The sequence below is a fragment of the Crocodylus siamensis genome, chromosome 11, assembly GCF_052110815.1.
Source record: "Crocodylus siamensis isolate JL-2025a chromosome 11, ASM5211081v1, whole genome shotgun sequence".
In the NCBI taxonomy this organism is placed as follows: domain Eukaryota; kingdom Metazoa; phylum Chordata; order Crocodylia; family Crocodylidae; genus Crocodylus; species Crocodylus siamensis.
In genome coordinates this window covers 7,145,123-7,161,997 of record NC_143405.1, presented here as the reverse complement: position 1 = coordinate 7,161,997, position 16,875 = coordinate 7,145,123, and the positions used below count along the sequence as shown (strand labels likewise).

Below are 16,875 nucleotides of genomic sequence, written 5' to 3'. Positions count from 1 at the left end.
AGTGGAAACCAGCGTGGGCAATGCATCTCGTGTGGGGGAAGAGGTTTTATGCGGCCAGTGCAAGGCAGGTTGCTGCAGAGATGAAGAGCCTGCAGGTGCACTAGGAAGCAGTGGGGAAAGGAGGTTGCCAGGCTCTGTTAAGAAGGGCCAAGAATGACAAAGGGGCAGATGGGCTCAAACCCAAATGCAACCTGTGATCTGTCCCGAGGGCACCATCCCCACCTGACAGATACCAGATGGGTGCACATCCTTTTCCGTCCCATTGGCAGCACTCAAGCCAATAAATCCTTGTTGAAGCGCCTGGCGCTCATTCAGTTTGTAATGCATGTGCTGCTGGGACTGGCATGGCAGCAGCCTTGTTTTACTTATTTACACACTTGGCAAACAGGCAAGAGGCACTTTTTCTGAGACACCCCCAGGGCAGCTGTCTCCTGTGAATGTGATTGTACCACCAAGCGGAGAAGGTGCCCATTCACCACCAAGCACCGCCCCTCTCTGAACAAGAGAAAACTCCCACTCAGTCCAAGGGGGCCTCCCTGGTTCAGAAACCTGAGCAAAAAGATACCAGCAGGCAACCAGGAAACCTGGACTATTTCAGACCCCAAGACTCCACAGCGGAAAGTCCCTTGCAGAGAGCAGCCTTTCTTAACCAAGAGCAAACAAAGGGATTGTCTGGGATTATTAATTACATTCGCATTTAATAGGATTGGCTAATGTTTTCAAAGTGCTTTGAAGATGAAAGGCAGCAAGAGCTATGAGGGGTTGTTCTTGGCATTTGCTGCAGATGATTTTTTGCTGAGTCTTGGGAAAAAAAGAGAGAGAGAGAGAGAGAGAGAGAGAGAGAGAGACTGTGCAGCCTGTTCAACATGCTGCATCCCAATGGTCCATCTCCCTGCTGCTCCAGGGGCTGGAGGAAATTCATTAAAAAAAATAACCATCCTGCCCATTCACACAATGGAACAAGGCAGGCCTAAAATTTGCAGCACAGGTACAACTGAGTGTCTGATGAGTCGCATCCTGCTCTCACCCGCTGGCTTCACAGCGCTCCCTCCGGACTTACATTCCCAGATGCAGGGACAGCATTTGTCCTGGGTCATCTTTTCTGTGATTTCTATTTTTCTCTGACAAACCGACCACTTGTCTCACAGGAGTCTGGTGCTTGTTTGGCTGGGAGGGAAGGGAGAGGCTTTGCTGATCTGAACCGTAACCTTTGTCAGGAAACGGTCCCAGTTTTAAGCTTTCGGCTCCACCCTCCAGATAACATCTATAGCGCACTGGTTGTGGAAACCAAACAGCTCTCAACACAAACATGACAGCATCTTTGATTCATTACCGGGCTCTTTGCGACTATCAGTTCAACCAAACCATCTACACACTGCTTAAGTCTACAATCAATCCAAGCCCATGCTCAGCTACGCCGCTTCATGCGTCAGTCGATTTTTCCATTCTGCTCATGTGTGCAGAGTAAAAACCAAGCAGGCATAAACTGCAGAGCAAAGCAGGGGGCACTTACAGTACATCTACCCTGTGTCCCCCTGGCAAGCCTGGCAGCACCCCTTCAAAGCACAATCCCTGCACTCGCTTCCCCCCAGAAACGGACCAAGCTTGGAAATTGGGCAGCATAGCTGGCTTACAGCAGCCCTAAGGGCATGACAAGGAAAGCCCCCCACAGAGACAGAGGAGCTGAGAGGGGCACTGGGCATAACTCAGGCCACACAGCTAGCCATGTGGCCAAATTTCAGATGACTGGTGCATGTGGGGAGAAGCAACCGGGGCATGTGGGCTTCTCAGCAGCTCTCCTAGGCTCTTCGCTGGTGGTGTTGACATGGCTCCAATGCTGATGGTCTCACACACACACACACACACACACACACACACACACACACACACACACACACACACACACACACACACACACACACACACACACACACACACACACACACACACACAGTGTCGCAGCCCTGTGATGTTCTGGGTCCCAGTGCCAGACCACTCTGTAACCAATGCAGTATTGAGGACACTGAAGTGTGACCAGCAAGCCCTGGGGGAAGGTGCTGGCCTGACAGCCCTGAAAAATGAGCTGTGCATGCAGAGCAGAGGTGAACGCGTCTCCCACACTGGCTCCGCCAAGCAGGAACAGTGCGGCGTGGAAAGGAGCGCCTGCATGGACAAGCGGGTGCTGTAGTTTAGTTTCTCTGCTTGTTCCCTGGTGGAAAAAACTTAAGTGCATTTTACCTACAGACAGGGAATGTGACAAAACTCTATCTGGCTAGCTCCTGGGCTACCATGAGTAGTGTGTGGCTATCTGTGCATGTTTTCCCTCCCTCCCTCTGTGCAATGGGAGGAATGGCATTTCCACCTGGGAGTCTGGTGGGGAGTAATTAGCAGACACCGACACGACACTTCAGAAGCTGCAAAGTGCTGCTGACAGTAAGCGCAAAGCAGTAAATTAATAGCACATTCCAGCCATTCTGAAAACATTTCTTGTACGTGCCAAAGGGCGACATTAAACTCCAGGTTCCCAGGGCTGCTGCCAGCTTCTATGCTTAAAGCTGAACTGGACTCAGTACTGAATAAATACAGCAGAGAAGCATCCCACACAAGGGAGAACATGAACCTAGAAGTCTTCCCCCATCTCCCCGTCCGATTGGGAGTCTGGATCAAAGGTCAGACTAAGCTTTTATCCGCATCTAGTTTCCAACGTGCCGTGAAAAATATATTAAAGGAATAAATTAGCATGTGAAATATAATTTAACTAATTAGCTCTTTGAAGTCAAACCTGCTGTACACATAGTGCTGTACACATAGCTACATCTGAGAGAGAAGGGGGAAGAAAACAGAGAAGCTACGTCTGAGAAAGAAGGAGGAATGAAAAAAGGAAGAGACCCACCCTCAGGTCTTTGGGGTACAGAGAGAAACAAAAAGGTGGGGTTTACAGAAGCATCAAGGTGACAAAGGAGCCCAGTTCAACATCTGCTTTCTGAGGAACTGTGCTCCCTAGCCACCTAAGGCTGGTCAACAGGCAGATGGTTTAACCTATTCACCAGTACAATGCTAATGGCATAGTTAAACATTTCTACTGGCTGTAACCTCACCAGTACAGGTCCTGATATGGGGGTGACTTCTTTTGATTTAGCTCAACCCCACTCCAAAGTGACATCCACTTAGCTAGAAATAGACTTCTTATGCCAGAATGTGTGTGCCCACCTGGGAAACGACACCACGGGGAGAGACGGTGACTTCAATTCATACCTTCACTTCTCCCCAAGTTGCTTTTGGGAGATTCCACTCCCTTTGCCCTCATCCACATGTGGAAGATTTAGAAGTCCCCACACAGGAAGGCTGCCCTGGTTTAGTTATTAATGAACCCAGGTAGATCCACTTCACTGCACAGAAGGAGCACGGGGTGGGTTAAGGGCAGGTGGCAAACACTCTGGCTGAAATCCCAGCCCCACTGATGGCACTGGGGGCTTCAGAAGGCGCAGGGAAATGCATGATTTAAGCAGACCCAGAGAACTAGGCTCCGTGCTCAAAAATGAGCTGCCTTCCAGACGCATGATGAATGATCTCTACAACTTATGCCAACCTCCAAAGTGCTTGGTCAGGTCCTGATGAAGTCACTAACCAAAAGCTCCCACTGACTCCTGTGCAGCCAATCTCTGGCCCTCAGATGACACCTGTCTGTGCTGCTGCCTATTGCTCTCTCCATGTACAGACCTATACATATGAACACAGTCGCACAAAGGGAAGGAGCTAGATGTGCTCACGTGCAGGGAAGGCTCTCTTAAGTAGGACAAGGGGCAGGGTGAAGGGGGAGATGGGGTGCAGAAAAGAGTTGTTACCCTAAATACAGTGGGATGGGGCAAGAGCCACCCAGCCCCGAGCACCAACCCCCTCATCCTGATGAGATCAGTGGGATTTGCAACACACTCCAATGTGCCTGGAATATGCTGCAGGTCCCTGGATTTCCGTGCCTCACAGGGCAGCCCCCCCTCACTCAGGAGGCTGTCATGGACGGTCAAGCAGAGATGAACCTATAAGTCAAATCCACTGTGCACAAGTGGGATCTCAGGAGCCTTCACCAGAAGATGATGCTTCACGTCACGGAACAGCGCCAAAAATCGCCATTTCGTGAGGTTAGCTGTGTCTGAAAATACACCTTGACGTCTTCTGCCACCGCTGCCAAGAGAACCTGGTCTTCTGCAATTCCCAGGCGTTACGAAGGGTCCCTGTCTCTTCCTGCTTCATCTGACCTTGTTCTTTGGCTTCCCCCCATTAATTGCATTCTCCTTCAGTTCCCGTCTTCTGCAACGGCCCAAGGTAACTGTCAAACACCCTGATGACTTGCAGTGGTAAGGGTTAGAGTGTACTAGAAGTCAGGCTGCTGTGAAACTGCACTGTCCTGGGAACGGTCACATACCGCATACTACCTGCATCACACTACATTTTATCAGCCATTAGTCTATAACACAGTACTGGCCTGTCTGGACTGCACCGTACTGTAGTGCCTTGCTTTGTAGTGGCGCATATCACTCAACTGACTGCACTGCAAACTAGTCATGGGGTAAATGAACTGCACCACATTGCACTGCGCCACACACAACGCTATCATTAGACCAGGACATGCTGTGCCAGTCTTTCCCAACCTTGTGGATTCCAGCTGTCTCTCTGGTTGCAGATACTGCTGGCTCAGCTAACAGACCAGAACATCATAAATTTCCATCATATTCAGGAATTACAAGAATGCCACGCAAGCCACTTTGTGTCACTTGCTGTATTCGGTACACTGACTTCCCCATCTTAGATTTGCTTTCACAGGCACAAAAGCCATTACTCTTCTTAGCCAAGCTCTCTCATTTCTCTGAAAATCACCTCCCATTTTGCCTTTCTTGCTTTTCTGGGGGTGGATTTTGCAAAGGTTTTTGCTGAGCTGTGGAAGGCAGGGACCGATAGCATTATCTGCAACCAGGGAGGGTAGGCAGCAAGCAAGCTAGCTTCTTGCTCAACCCTGCCAGTACCCCTCTGCCTGACCTACAGCACAATGGTATGGCAGCCCAAGGGGCTAGGTTACACTGGGAGGAAGCCATGGGTTCAAGTGATTGTGTAACTGCAGGTGCCAGTGGTTTAGTCTGAAACTTTAGAGCAATGATTCTCAACCAAGGTGCCACAGCACCCTTGAGCGCCTTAAGATCCTTTCAAGGTGTCACACAATGTTAGTGCTGTTAGGTCCACAAATATGATTCACAAGACGAAGTCAGAAGATTTCAAATAAGAATCCACAGTGCTAAAAATGTTCTGACCTGTTGTGGCCTTTCTGAGTTCTTTCCAACAGAAAAAAAAAATGCTCTATTATTTTTCTCCAGTCAAAAAACAAGTGAAGACAAAGAGTTGAGATTTTCCTAGGGGCGCCTTGACTCTATCAGAACTGAAAAGGTTGAGAACCACTGCACTAGAGGCAGTAATGACCTTGAATGCGCATTGCTTTGGCCTTAGAATAACCTGCAAGGACAGCGGTCTTAACATCTGGGCAGAGCTGACAGAAGCCATGAGTAGGCGGTTTCATGAAATCCTGATGGTTGAAAAACGATACCGAGACCTTCTGAAAAAGGTTTCAAAATAACCACCTCCCCCCTGATCCGCACAAGAGAGAGACCCATGCCCCAGAGTGGGCAGGTGACATGGGCACACACCTAGGACGTGGGAGAGAAGAGGACAGACTTGAACCAGGGTCTGTCCTGTACTCAGGCAGGGCTCGGACCACCAGGCTCACAAAGGCTCTCCTTCCTCCCCCCTGGGTTTCTCTACGGAGAGCTTTGCCCAAACTGGTACATTCCCATCTAAAGTTCTGGTTCTGACAGATCAGGACTTTCTGCAGAACGAACCCTTTGGAGCATTGTGAACATAATATAATTACCTTTCCCAACGCCCAACCTGGGAAAGAGGGGCTAGCAATCCCCATTCTAACGACTGCAAGCTGGTGGGGCAAAAGTACCCTGCCTGAGGTCACAGGGTAGGGACTCTGGGAATCCACAGTTCCCAGTCTGCCAGGCCAGTTCTGGGAATCCACAGTTCCCAGTCTACCTAGTGCACTCCAACCACTAGGTAACAGTTCCTCTGTAGCTGCGCACTCTGTACAGGTGAGGGAGTCTCTCCAGTTTTGCCTGCCCCATCAGCTGGCTCCAGGGTAATGGGGAGAGTCCCGCTTCTCCAGGAGTGGCACTGGAAGGAGAGATCTTCCCCTGCTCCAACTCTGGGGCAGCAATAGAGGCTTGGGTGAAGCCGCAGGGCACGAACCAGTCCCCATTCAGTGAAGGGCCCCAAGTACAGCTCCGGCTTTCATTTTTTAAGCACACATGAAGTCAATCGTCTGTCTCCCCCCTTCCCCTCCCCAGTTGGTGGAGGAGGCCAAGCTTGGAGCCGGGCCAGGAGTTCCCACCAGAGACAAGAGAGGGGCTGTATGACGTTATCCCCAGATGGGCCTGGGCAGATCACTGCAGCATACCTGGAGAATGATGTGTTCTCTTGGCTGCAAATCACACCGAACAAACTACTAATCAGAGCCAGAAATGCAGGCCGCAGCAGGATGGGAGCTCTGCTTCCCAAGCTTCAGGCCACCCTTTTCACGTCTCCTCCCGGTGCTGTGTCCAGTTGTCCCACTCTAATCCTTCCAGTGTCCAGGCAGCCTGGCCAGCTTCTTCCCAGATCCCTGCACTTAGGTCTCCTGCTCCCACCTGCATCAGTCCCGTCTCTGTCTGCCACTCCTCTGCACACCCTGAAAGTCTGCACAGCACCTGCTGGTTACCCCCCAGAAGGGACATGGAAAGTATCTGGCTAATAAACAGGCTCTGCCTTGTGTTTACAGGTATTTTTTCACCCATCACAAACATGCAGCTAGTTGTGGTGCGAAATGCGGGTGCTACAAGGAGGAGCGGCTGGGATGGGGGCCGCGGCATCCTGAGAGAGGGTGGGCAGTCTGCTTATGGGCTAGGCTGATTTTGCAAAAGGATCCATGTAGCCACTGCAAGGACAGGAGTGGTAAAAAAGGATCATCCAGTACCAGAGAGATTTCCTGGCATGCTGGGGAGCTTCTGGGAAAGAGCAACAGGCAGCCTAAGGGGTGCATGACTCAGCCTCAGGGTTGTGCACTCGGTGCTGTGGCAGCACAGGCTGAGGCCAGCAGTGCTGGGAAAGATGTAGCCTCCCTTTCCGCATTTCTCTCCTCTTATCTCCCCCCCCCACACCATCCTGCTGTCCCTTGCTAGCAGATTCGGGTAGCAGTTCTGGGCTGGGGCCAGCCCACTGCGGTGTTACACCAGCATTCATTCATTTGTCCATTCTTTTCAACTACATCTGGATGAATTTCAGCTCTGGGAAAGCAAAGAACCAGCTTTCAACAACTAGTGCCCTATAAAGCAAAAACAGGTGCAGGATGTGTTCATCCACGCAGCTCTGCCCAATGCCCCGCAGCCCTGACCTTCAGCAGCCCCTGCAGTCCCTCCCACCAGTGCAGCCAGCGCCCTTTGGGAACTGCGCAGTTTAATGCTACAAACAGAGATGCACTGAGGACTATGTGAACAGGTTCGTTTCACGCTTGCAAGATGAATTTTGAACTGTGGCCGCATCAGAAGTGGGTGGAAGAGACTGACGGAGCAAGGGATGGAGGCGAGACAAATGCTCTGGGAATGAGTGCCTACGAACAGTCCTCAGAAATACTTCTTTTAAATGGGGAGCTTGCAGTCTGAAACCTCCTGGGGGCTGGGTATGGACATGAGGGACGTTAAAGATGCCCTCTCTCCAATATCCAATGCTTCAGGACTTCAAAATGTTTCCAGATCTGCTCAAACTGACTCCATGGAGAAGGGGAAGCTGCAGAAGCCAGTGTGCCTTTAACCCCCAGCACACAGGGAACACCAGGTTAAACCTCTCAGTGCTGGCACAGGTGTGCAATAGCGTTGCAAGGAGATGGAAGAGATATGTATGCATGAGTGTGGAAAGGCAAGCAAGGACTCATGAACTCCTTCTGACCTGTGGACCAGAAAAGGAGAGAGTGTGCTATTTAGCTTGTGCAACTGGAGCTTCCACGCTGGCACAAGAGGGAAAAGCAGCTCTGGATTTCCCAAGTGGAGTTTCCACTGTGGCATGAGTTTTGTCAGCAGACAAGATGCCAGCCCTGCGGGCAGGTGTGGCCGAGAGCATACATGTACCAGATTGCTCCCCTCCTCTCCAGGGTAGACAGGCAGAGCTAGTATTTCCCATGCTAGCAGGGAATGGAGGGGGGGAAATTGGACAAGTTTATGTACAACAAGCCCAAGTCTGTCCCCAACCTGCAGATGCTAATTCTTCTATTAAAAGGCTGCACAGTCTGTTCCCGGATGCTGCCAGCTGACATTCCCCAGTGGGAATCCAAGTACTCTGTACTAGAAGCACGAAGGACAAGAAGCCAGGAAGTGCCATGGTTGCCATGCAGGTGACAGAATAGGAGATTTATGGGAAAAGGCAAAGCACAAACTACACACTATACGGTGAAAACCTCAAATGTAGGTACCTATGGGGATACTGGGACAGAAGCTGTGGCCATCCTATTTATCTCAGGTCTTCTTTTCAATTTGCCCAAGTAATTTGGATCCTAATCCTGTTCTGCCAACCCCAGGCAGCTTGATGTCTAATTCAGTATATGTCCACTCCACTACAACCTCCAGGTCATCAATGAAAGTATTCCACAGACCTCTATAGAAACTCACTTGATACCTACTCTTCCCAGCTTGGCACTGAGCTACTAGTGATTATTCTTGAAGCACAATCCTCCAAGCAGTTATGGACCCATCCTAAAGCACTTTCACCTAGACTGGGTTTTCCTAGTTCAATCTTAAGAAAGTTGCAGGCAGCAGTGTCAAAAGTCTTCCTGAAGTCAAGGTATATTGCATCCACTGCTCCTTGCATCTGTAAGACCTGCTGCCTTGTCAACGAAGAAATATGATTCACCGGACACAACTTGTTCTCGACAAATCCATGCTGGCCATTACCCACCTCCTCAGCCTGTATGTACTTGTAAATCTATTCCTTATGCTCAGTTATCTTTCCTAATATGGAAGTTAGACTGAGTGGGCTGTAATCCCCTTGATTTTCTTTCTTTCCATGGCTAAAAGTGAGCACTGTATATGCTCTTTTCTAATCGTCTGGGACCTCACCTGACCTCCAGGAGTTTTCAAAGCAAGAAGCCGATTTCCTCTGCAGTTCCTTCCACAAGTTCCCCAAGTACACCAGGATGAATTACACATGGATTAGAAAACATCCAGCTTATCTAAGTGACTTGTAACGTGTTCTTCCCCTGCTCGAGGCTGAGGACTTGCCCTCTGTCCTTGAAGCTACTTGTGCTGGTCATCTGACAGGTGACAGAAGAGCTCACGGTTCAACCTAGCTGGCCTCTTCCTATTCTTCCAATCCTTCCTTTGCATTGGGCTAATATGTTCTTGTCCCAATAGTCATGTGCCCATAATATTGTCTCTTTAAGGAACAACCAATTCCCCTGCACTTGTATCCATGACTCCTGCTTCCTATGAGATCCTGCCTACTAATTTTCTGAGTTTGTTAAAATCTATTTGTCTGAAGGCCAAAGTTTTAGCTTGCTGTTCTCCTTTCTCCCCTCTCTTAGGCTCACGAACACAACCATTTCGTGCTCAGTCACTATGTCACCTATGTCCCAACCAATTCCTCCCTACTAAGCAGCAATTTGAAAACACAGGCCTAAAACCGGCTTCCTGGGCTACTGATTCTAGTCCCCTGCATTTGCAAGCCATTGTTTATCCCTCAATTCCCCAGAATCTCTGCTTTAAGTCCTCACATACAAGATACCAAATACCTGAAACACCAAGAACAGCATACAACACACACCATTGCCAAAGGTGAAAGGAGGAACACAAGGGCACTACTAATGCCCAGTCATTGCAGTAACAGGAGAGGACTTTGTACTGGAAAACATCCTAGGCAAAGGACCTGACCTGCACTACGGCGGAAGGCAAAACCCCCAATTATCATTGCCAGTATGATCTAGGGAAAACACTCCTCCCTGAACCCAAACCTGGCTCTCAGTTTAACCCAGAGCAAAGAACATGACCCTTAGGCAGGAACCTCTGTTTTTTCTAAGCATCAGTAGGCACATCCTCATTCTCCAGTCAAAACCCTCTGCCCTAGCTGTGGCCAATGCCCCAGTGCTTCAGAAGGAATACAACCTCCACAATACAACAAGACATTTTCATGAATCATGATAAAAGAAAATTCCTTCCCAACCCCTACTGGCAACTACCAGAAGCCTTACAACATGGGATTACTCAACAGCTACCATGCTGCTGGATATTTTCCTCAAAATCCCAGCAAAGGGACTGCAAATAAATTATTCCACACATTGTACACACTGATCAAGGAGTCAGAGCTCCCAGTCCCATCACAGCTGCCTTGTCATAAAAAATTATGCAGATCAGTCATAAAACAATTCAGTTCTTTGCCTCCACCAGCAGTTTTCTCCACCCTGTGACAAACTGTCTCCAGCACACTCCAACACAGGGGTGGGCAATTTTTGGGTCCACGGGCCACATAGGGAGTTTTGGTGAGCTGTTGTGGGCTGGGTCAGCATCATGCCCCCCTACACATTGCCCCACCGCACACAACAGTTTACTAAAACTCCTTAAGTGACTCTGCTTTGTGCTCAGCCAGGCAGCTGGGAATGGGATAGGATGAGCAGCTGGGACCAAGGCTGAGATCAAGGGGCGGTGACAATGCAGGGCCAGGGTGATCCACAGGGTGATCCATGGGCGCTGGTTGTGCAGGCAGGGGCATGTGGGTAGTAGGTCATGGTTCTGCCCCAGCCTTGGCCTCACGCTGTCACCACCCTGCGATCTTGGCCTTGCCTACCTGTTCCTCTCCCCACCTGCCTGTTGCCCCATCTCAACCACCCGACTACATGCCCTGCCCATGTGGGTCATGCCTCGGGTGGGTACAGGGCAGATAGGCCAGGGTCCCTGGGCAGTGGGGCCAGGTTTGATGGCGGCAGAAGTCAGAAGGAGCTGCCACTGCCGGGGCTGCCAGCAAACAAGCCCAGCTGTGCTGCCCTAGCCCCACTATGCACCCATGCCACGGCCCAGGCAGCTCCCAGCACCTGGCCTGGGCAGGCCCAAGAGACCCACTGCCAGTTGGGCAAAATCCCTCGGTAGACCAGATCCAGCCCATGGGCCGCATATTGCTCACTCCCGCTTTAACATCTTGAGGGCCAGTCTGTGCACTGTTGCTACCTTCCCAGCAGACAAGACAGCAGTCAAGATCGCCATAACCACCAGGTCCCAGGATTTGGATGCTTTAGATTATATATTTAAAAAGCTCACCTCCTCTTCCCAGTGCGATTCACAGATTCATGCATACTAGAGTCAGAAGGGACCTTGAAGGATCATCGAGTCTGACCCCCTGCTAGAGGCAGGAAAATGTGCTGGGGTCATGTGATGCCAGCCAAGTGCTTGTCTACCACAAATACCCCTGACACTGCCCTTTCTGATTTTCCTCTGATCTCACACCAGGGACTACCAAATACAACCATGACCCACTTCACACAAGATCTCAGAACAAACGCATACGTCTTCAATATACATGGAAGCACTTCCTTCCTTTTTGCCTGCATGTCCTTCCTGAATCCATATCCATATTCCAGTCCTATGAGCCATCCCACCAAGTCTGTTATTCCAGTCATGCAATAAATTGGGCGGCATACCAGGACTTCCCATTCTTCCTGATTATTCCACATGCACCTAAATTAGGCATCCTAATTGACTGTTTTCCCTATTACAACCTCATTAAGATTTCCCCATACAAACGCCTCTACTTCACTGGCCAGGAATTAAACCCAGGCAGCTGTTCAGAAGGCAGCACTATCCCACCAATGCCCCCAAAACCACCAGGGTATGCCATGGCACTCCATCTAACACACGCACAGCTGCTGATGGTTTTAATGGAAACAATTCCTAAAACACAGTGTTTCTGTTGTAAAATAAAAAGCAGAAATTTTACTTCCAACAATAAAACCAGGAATCGTTTTAACGAGTAGAAGCTGTTCCAGCAAAATCCAGGCCAGGGTTTCTTATTCCCCAAGTCAATACCAAGACCCCAGCTCAGGTGAGCACGGATATCCAGGTCAGGTTTTCCTCTTTGTTATCCTCCATGATTCACCCAGCTAAGAGGGAATCCTCAACCTGTCTGAGGCAACCAGACTTCCCTAGGTAACGCTGCAATAGTCAGGGATAAATCCAGTGCTGGATCTTCCCACCCAGCAGGAACGGGTTCTGCACGGCAGGAGCCTTGAGAAATGGGCTTCTTCAAGCAGGTTGCTCAGCAGCATTGTACAAGCCCCTGGGTCCTAAAGAGCCCTGAAACACTGCAGAACAACATGCTAGAAAGAACCGTCCCTGAATCCATGGGCACATCAGGAGCTCGGATGCTGCAATGATGAAGGCTAAGGCGCCAGCCAAGTTTTGACGTAATAGCAGAAATGCCAGGAGAATGGGGCTGGGAGTGAGGCAAGGTGGCTCTGGCTCTCTCACCCACCTGTGCATGTCCTTGCACATGTCTTTCTGCTCTGTCCCACGCTCCTGGCCTCTTCTGGAGCAGCACGCCCTGCCCTCAACTCTTATTCATTCAGTGGGAGAAACATGGTGCTAGGCACTGGGCACTCATGCTCTCCCACACCCACCACATCGCCTGATGCAGTGCATGTTACCTAGCTCCAGCAGGGCCAGCTGGCTGCGCAGGTGCTGTCAGCACCGATGCAGGTGCTGTCAGCACCGATGCAGGTATCCTCATTACTGCAGCAACCGCAGCCAATGAGCAGGACTTGGCTAAAGCCCCAGGGTGTTGCCAATTATAGACTCTGTGTTAGCCACCTTTATTTATGGAGATGCTTCCCCCCACCCCCACCATCTGCTGAGCTGGAAGTTTGGGTTCCCTTCCTGCTGGGACTCACCCCTAGCCCTCCTGGCAGTGAGACTGCACCACCAAGGTACACAAGCTCCTTTTGATTTGTGTCCCCCCCCCACCCCCACTTTTTTTGTTGCCTCTTCAAAGCATGGGAGTGCAACTGGTATCAACAGCACTGGGGCATGAACAGGAAGAGGTTAGTCCTGAGGTTGGTTGGGAAATTTAGATTTAAGGTCCCTGCAGCAGAAATGCTGTTTCCCACATGGGTATTACCAAGAATCAGACTTCTGCCCCAACTCAGCTCAGGGGCTTTGGATTGCAACAGGACCAGCCTGGAGCCCACATGATGGCACAACATACTGTTGGATCTAACACCATGCATGCCCCTCTAAGCACAAGGGAGATGTAGCTAAATCAGGTTATCAAGCAGACCAGTTGGTCATATAGCCTACTTGCTGTGCAATCAGGTCTAGGAAGTACTTGTGCAGTGGGCACAGTTAAGGTTACCATAGGAACCTTTACTATGAATTTCCGGATTTCATCACATGTAGTAATCTCTGCCTTGATGCTGCATCCAAATAGGATTGTTGTAAAAGCCTTAAATCCTGCCCCTAGGTTCCCTATGCCACTGTGGTATGGCTTGTCTCGAGTCAGAAAAACTAGGCTCTGCCCCTTACTGAACAACAAAAGAGTTTAGGAGATAGAGCTTGTCAAGCCAAGTCTGCAGCGGAGAACGTAGTTTTGCAGCTGAATTCTGCATAGGCAATTCCACCCCAGACCTGCCCTGCATTAACACAAAGCATCACACACACGGGCCACCCCGGGGAGGCCTGCGGTAGGACTATCCTGGTGAGCCCCATGTCACGAAGCAACCACCTCCACCTGTTCTAAGTGGCAGGATGAATTTCTTACTCCAGGAATTTAATTTCCCTTCCCTTTCAGGTGCTCTGGATTTCGCAACAGCGAGACACAATCCACCACAAAATGAACCTATTTGAAGGTGACAGGGAAACTGTGACTGCTGGAGACTGCATTCACCCTGGGCAGCTCCAACTTCACCAGAACTTCCCCACTCCTGGGGATACTGCAGACTGGCCGGGGTGTGGTCCAAGCACCTCCCTACCCCCATCCCTTAAGCAGAACACCCCTGGTTTTGTACTCACATCATCGTCTTGGACACTGAGGGGAATATCCAGCATGCACATCTGCACGGGCTGCATCAGCGCCTTCTGCACATTGAACAAAGGTTTTGCCTCCATCTTCCCAAGGATGGAGGGATTGTGCTCGCCCATACGCTCTTTCTTTCTTCCCAGTTCCTAGACTAAGACTAAGTCCAACCCAGGCAACGAAGCAGATGGGAGATCTCCCTTCGCTCAGTTTTGCCAGCGCATCTTGCCAACAGCTGCTGCTTCTGCTGCACTAAGAGGGCTTATTTCCTTCCTTGCAAATCAAAGAGTCGAGGAGCTGTACTGAGGCTTTGTGTCCGTGTCTGTAGCCAGCGATGTTCCTGAGATCTGAGAAACAGTCCTTTTCTGCAGGCGTGCCACGGCATGCTCCTTTCCTCCAACCTCCCCTCCTTTCGCTGACTCGGTGTGATCTAGGTTGCTAGCTCCTACTGTCGCCTTGTACCGGCACGGGGTTTCCAGCCTCATCTACATGCATGGCACTCACAAACCCTGTGCATTGTCTCAAAAGACACAACAGGTCCTGCCTGCTGTTGATTTCTGATTACGATCAAACTGCGCCTGCAGCAGCTACAGCATTTCCCTGTGGCGGTCGAGGCAAACGAGCAAGCAGAGCTGGGTGTGTGAAGGTGATCTAAGCTGGAGCCTCCCCTTCTCTTCTCTTCCATCCCTTCCTTTTATTGTTTAAGACACTGTTTCAAACCAGTGCCTCCTCATGCTCACAGGACCACCATGAGGCTGAAATAATTCATACCCAGTGAGTGCTCAGGGATCCAGTGGTGATAGAATAGCAACAAGCTGACAGGCTATCAGTTCTGCATAGAAAGCTTTACCCAAGGGACAGGTGCTACCAAGTATGAGGCTCCCGCCCTGGCTGTGGAGTCTGCTGTACTCGGATGGGACTGAAATAGAGGCAGCACAAGAGCCAGGAGGGTTTGAGGCATGAAAACTCAACTCAGCAGTGACAGGATGGAGTCAGTGGGAACCACCCCCCATCAGGCCACAGAGAGTTCAATGCCTTTGTGAATATGTTCTCTCTGGAGGCAAGTTCCTGTCCAGCAAAGCCCATCTCTAGGGCTCTTCTGCTTACCCCCATCAGAAGCACAACTCATGGAGGTGACCATGAGTGACTGCACCACCTGCAGCCTTGAAATCCAGATGGAACAAGGGTGCTGGTTACTGTATGGATTCATCACAGAACAGGGCCCGATTGCACACCTCTGCCCAATTCTTGGGTATCTTAGGTGGCTGCAAGTGGCAGGAACTGGCCAGAAAGGTGGCGGCTGGACAGGCTGTTCCCCCAGACAGCCTTCATCCTGCTCCCCACACTCCCTGCCCCTCCTGTCATGCACAGCTCAGCAACTGGCCCTGCAGCAGGCAGCATCCTCTCCAAAACTGCAAGCCCACTCAGTGCCAGTGCCAAGTCCCCAGGCTGGCTCTCTTGTCTTTATCTGCATCAGTTACATGCGGTGGAAATGACTGAAACCTCCCTGGCCAAAGAAGGAGATAGAGCAGGGAAAAGGACCACCACTGGGTGCGGGAAGACCACCAGTCCAGCACCTCGACTCCGGCCAAGCTGTTCAAAGGAGAACAATTTCATAGATTTCATAGACATTAGGGCTGGAAGGGACCTCGGGAGATCATCGAGTCCAGCCCCCTGCCCAAAGGGCAGGAAGTCAGCTGGGGTCATAGGATCCCAGCAAGATAAGCATCCAATTTACTCTTGAACGTGTTCAATGTAGGTGCTTGAACCACCTCCGATGGCAGACTGTTCCAGACCTTGGGGGCTCGGACAGTAAAGAAATTCTTCCTTGTGTCCAGCCTGAAACGCTCTTGCAGGAGTTTGTGACCGTTTGACCTCGTCATCCCTTGGGGTGCTCCGGTGAACAGACGTTCCCCCAGATCCTGGTGGTCACCCCTGATAAACTTATAGGTGGCCATCAGATCACCCCTGAGCCTGCGCTTTTCCAGGCTAAAGATTCCCGTGGCTCTCAGCCTGTCATCGTAAGATCTGTTTTCCTGACCTCTGATCATGCGCGTGGCTCTCCTCTGGACTCTCTCAAGCTTCTCCACATCCTTTTTGAATTGTGGAGCCCAAAACTGGACGCAGTACTCCAGCTGCGGCCTCACCAAGGCTGAGTACAAGGGGAGAATGACGTCCCGGGATTTGCTCGAGAAGCATCTATGGATGCACGCCAGCATTTTGGTCGCTTTACTAGCCGCAGCATCGCATTGCAGGCTTATGTTCATCTTGTGGTCAATGATGACCCCTAAGTCTCTTTCTTCTGTAGTGCTAACCAACGTAGCACTGCCAAGCCTATAAGGGTGCTGCAGGTTTTTCCTCCCAAGGTGGAGAACCTTGCATTTATCGGTGTTAAACACCATCAGGTTCTTGTCTGCCCATTTGCTGAGCTTGTCCAGGTCAGCCTGGATCACCCGCCTGTCTTCTGGCGTGGATGCTTTGCCCCAAAGTTTGGTGTCATCGGCGAACTTGGCCAGTCCACTCCTGACTCCAATGTCAACATTGTTAATGAAGATGTTGAACAGTATGGGTCCCAGGACAGAGCCTTGGGGGACCCCACTGGTCACAGGGCATCATGATGAGTGACTGCCATCAATCACAACCCTCTGGGTCCGACCACGGAGCCAGTTTCCCAGCCAGTGGATCGTGGTGGAGCCAACGCCACAACTGGCCAGTTTGGCCAAGAGGTGATCATGGGATATCAGATCAAAA

The 16,875-nt window shown here is 50.7% G+C and overlaps 1 protein-coding gene across 2 annotated transcripts in view; it reads right to left on the bottom strand.

Annotated features, from left to right (window-relative positions):
- RALGDS (ral guanine nucleotide dissociation stimulator) overlaps nucleotides 1-16,875 on the bottom strand; it is a 99,159-nt gene that overhangs the window by 58,739 nt on the left and 23,545 nt on the right. The window contains exon 1 of one of the 2 annotated variants that reach the window (XM_090022044.1): nucleotides 14,121-14,510. The exons of the other annotated variant lie outside the window; for it this stretch is intronic. Within the exon in view, the coding sequence (XP_089878170.1) occupies nucleotides 14,121-14,249 (129 nt within the window). The 5' untranslated portion in view covers nucleotides 14,250-14,510. Of the gene's footprint in view, nucleotides 1-14,120; nucleotides 14,511-16,875 lie in introns of those variants that run through there. 2 annotated transcript variants of the gene reach the window in all.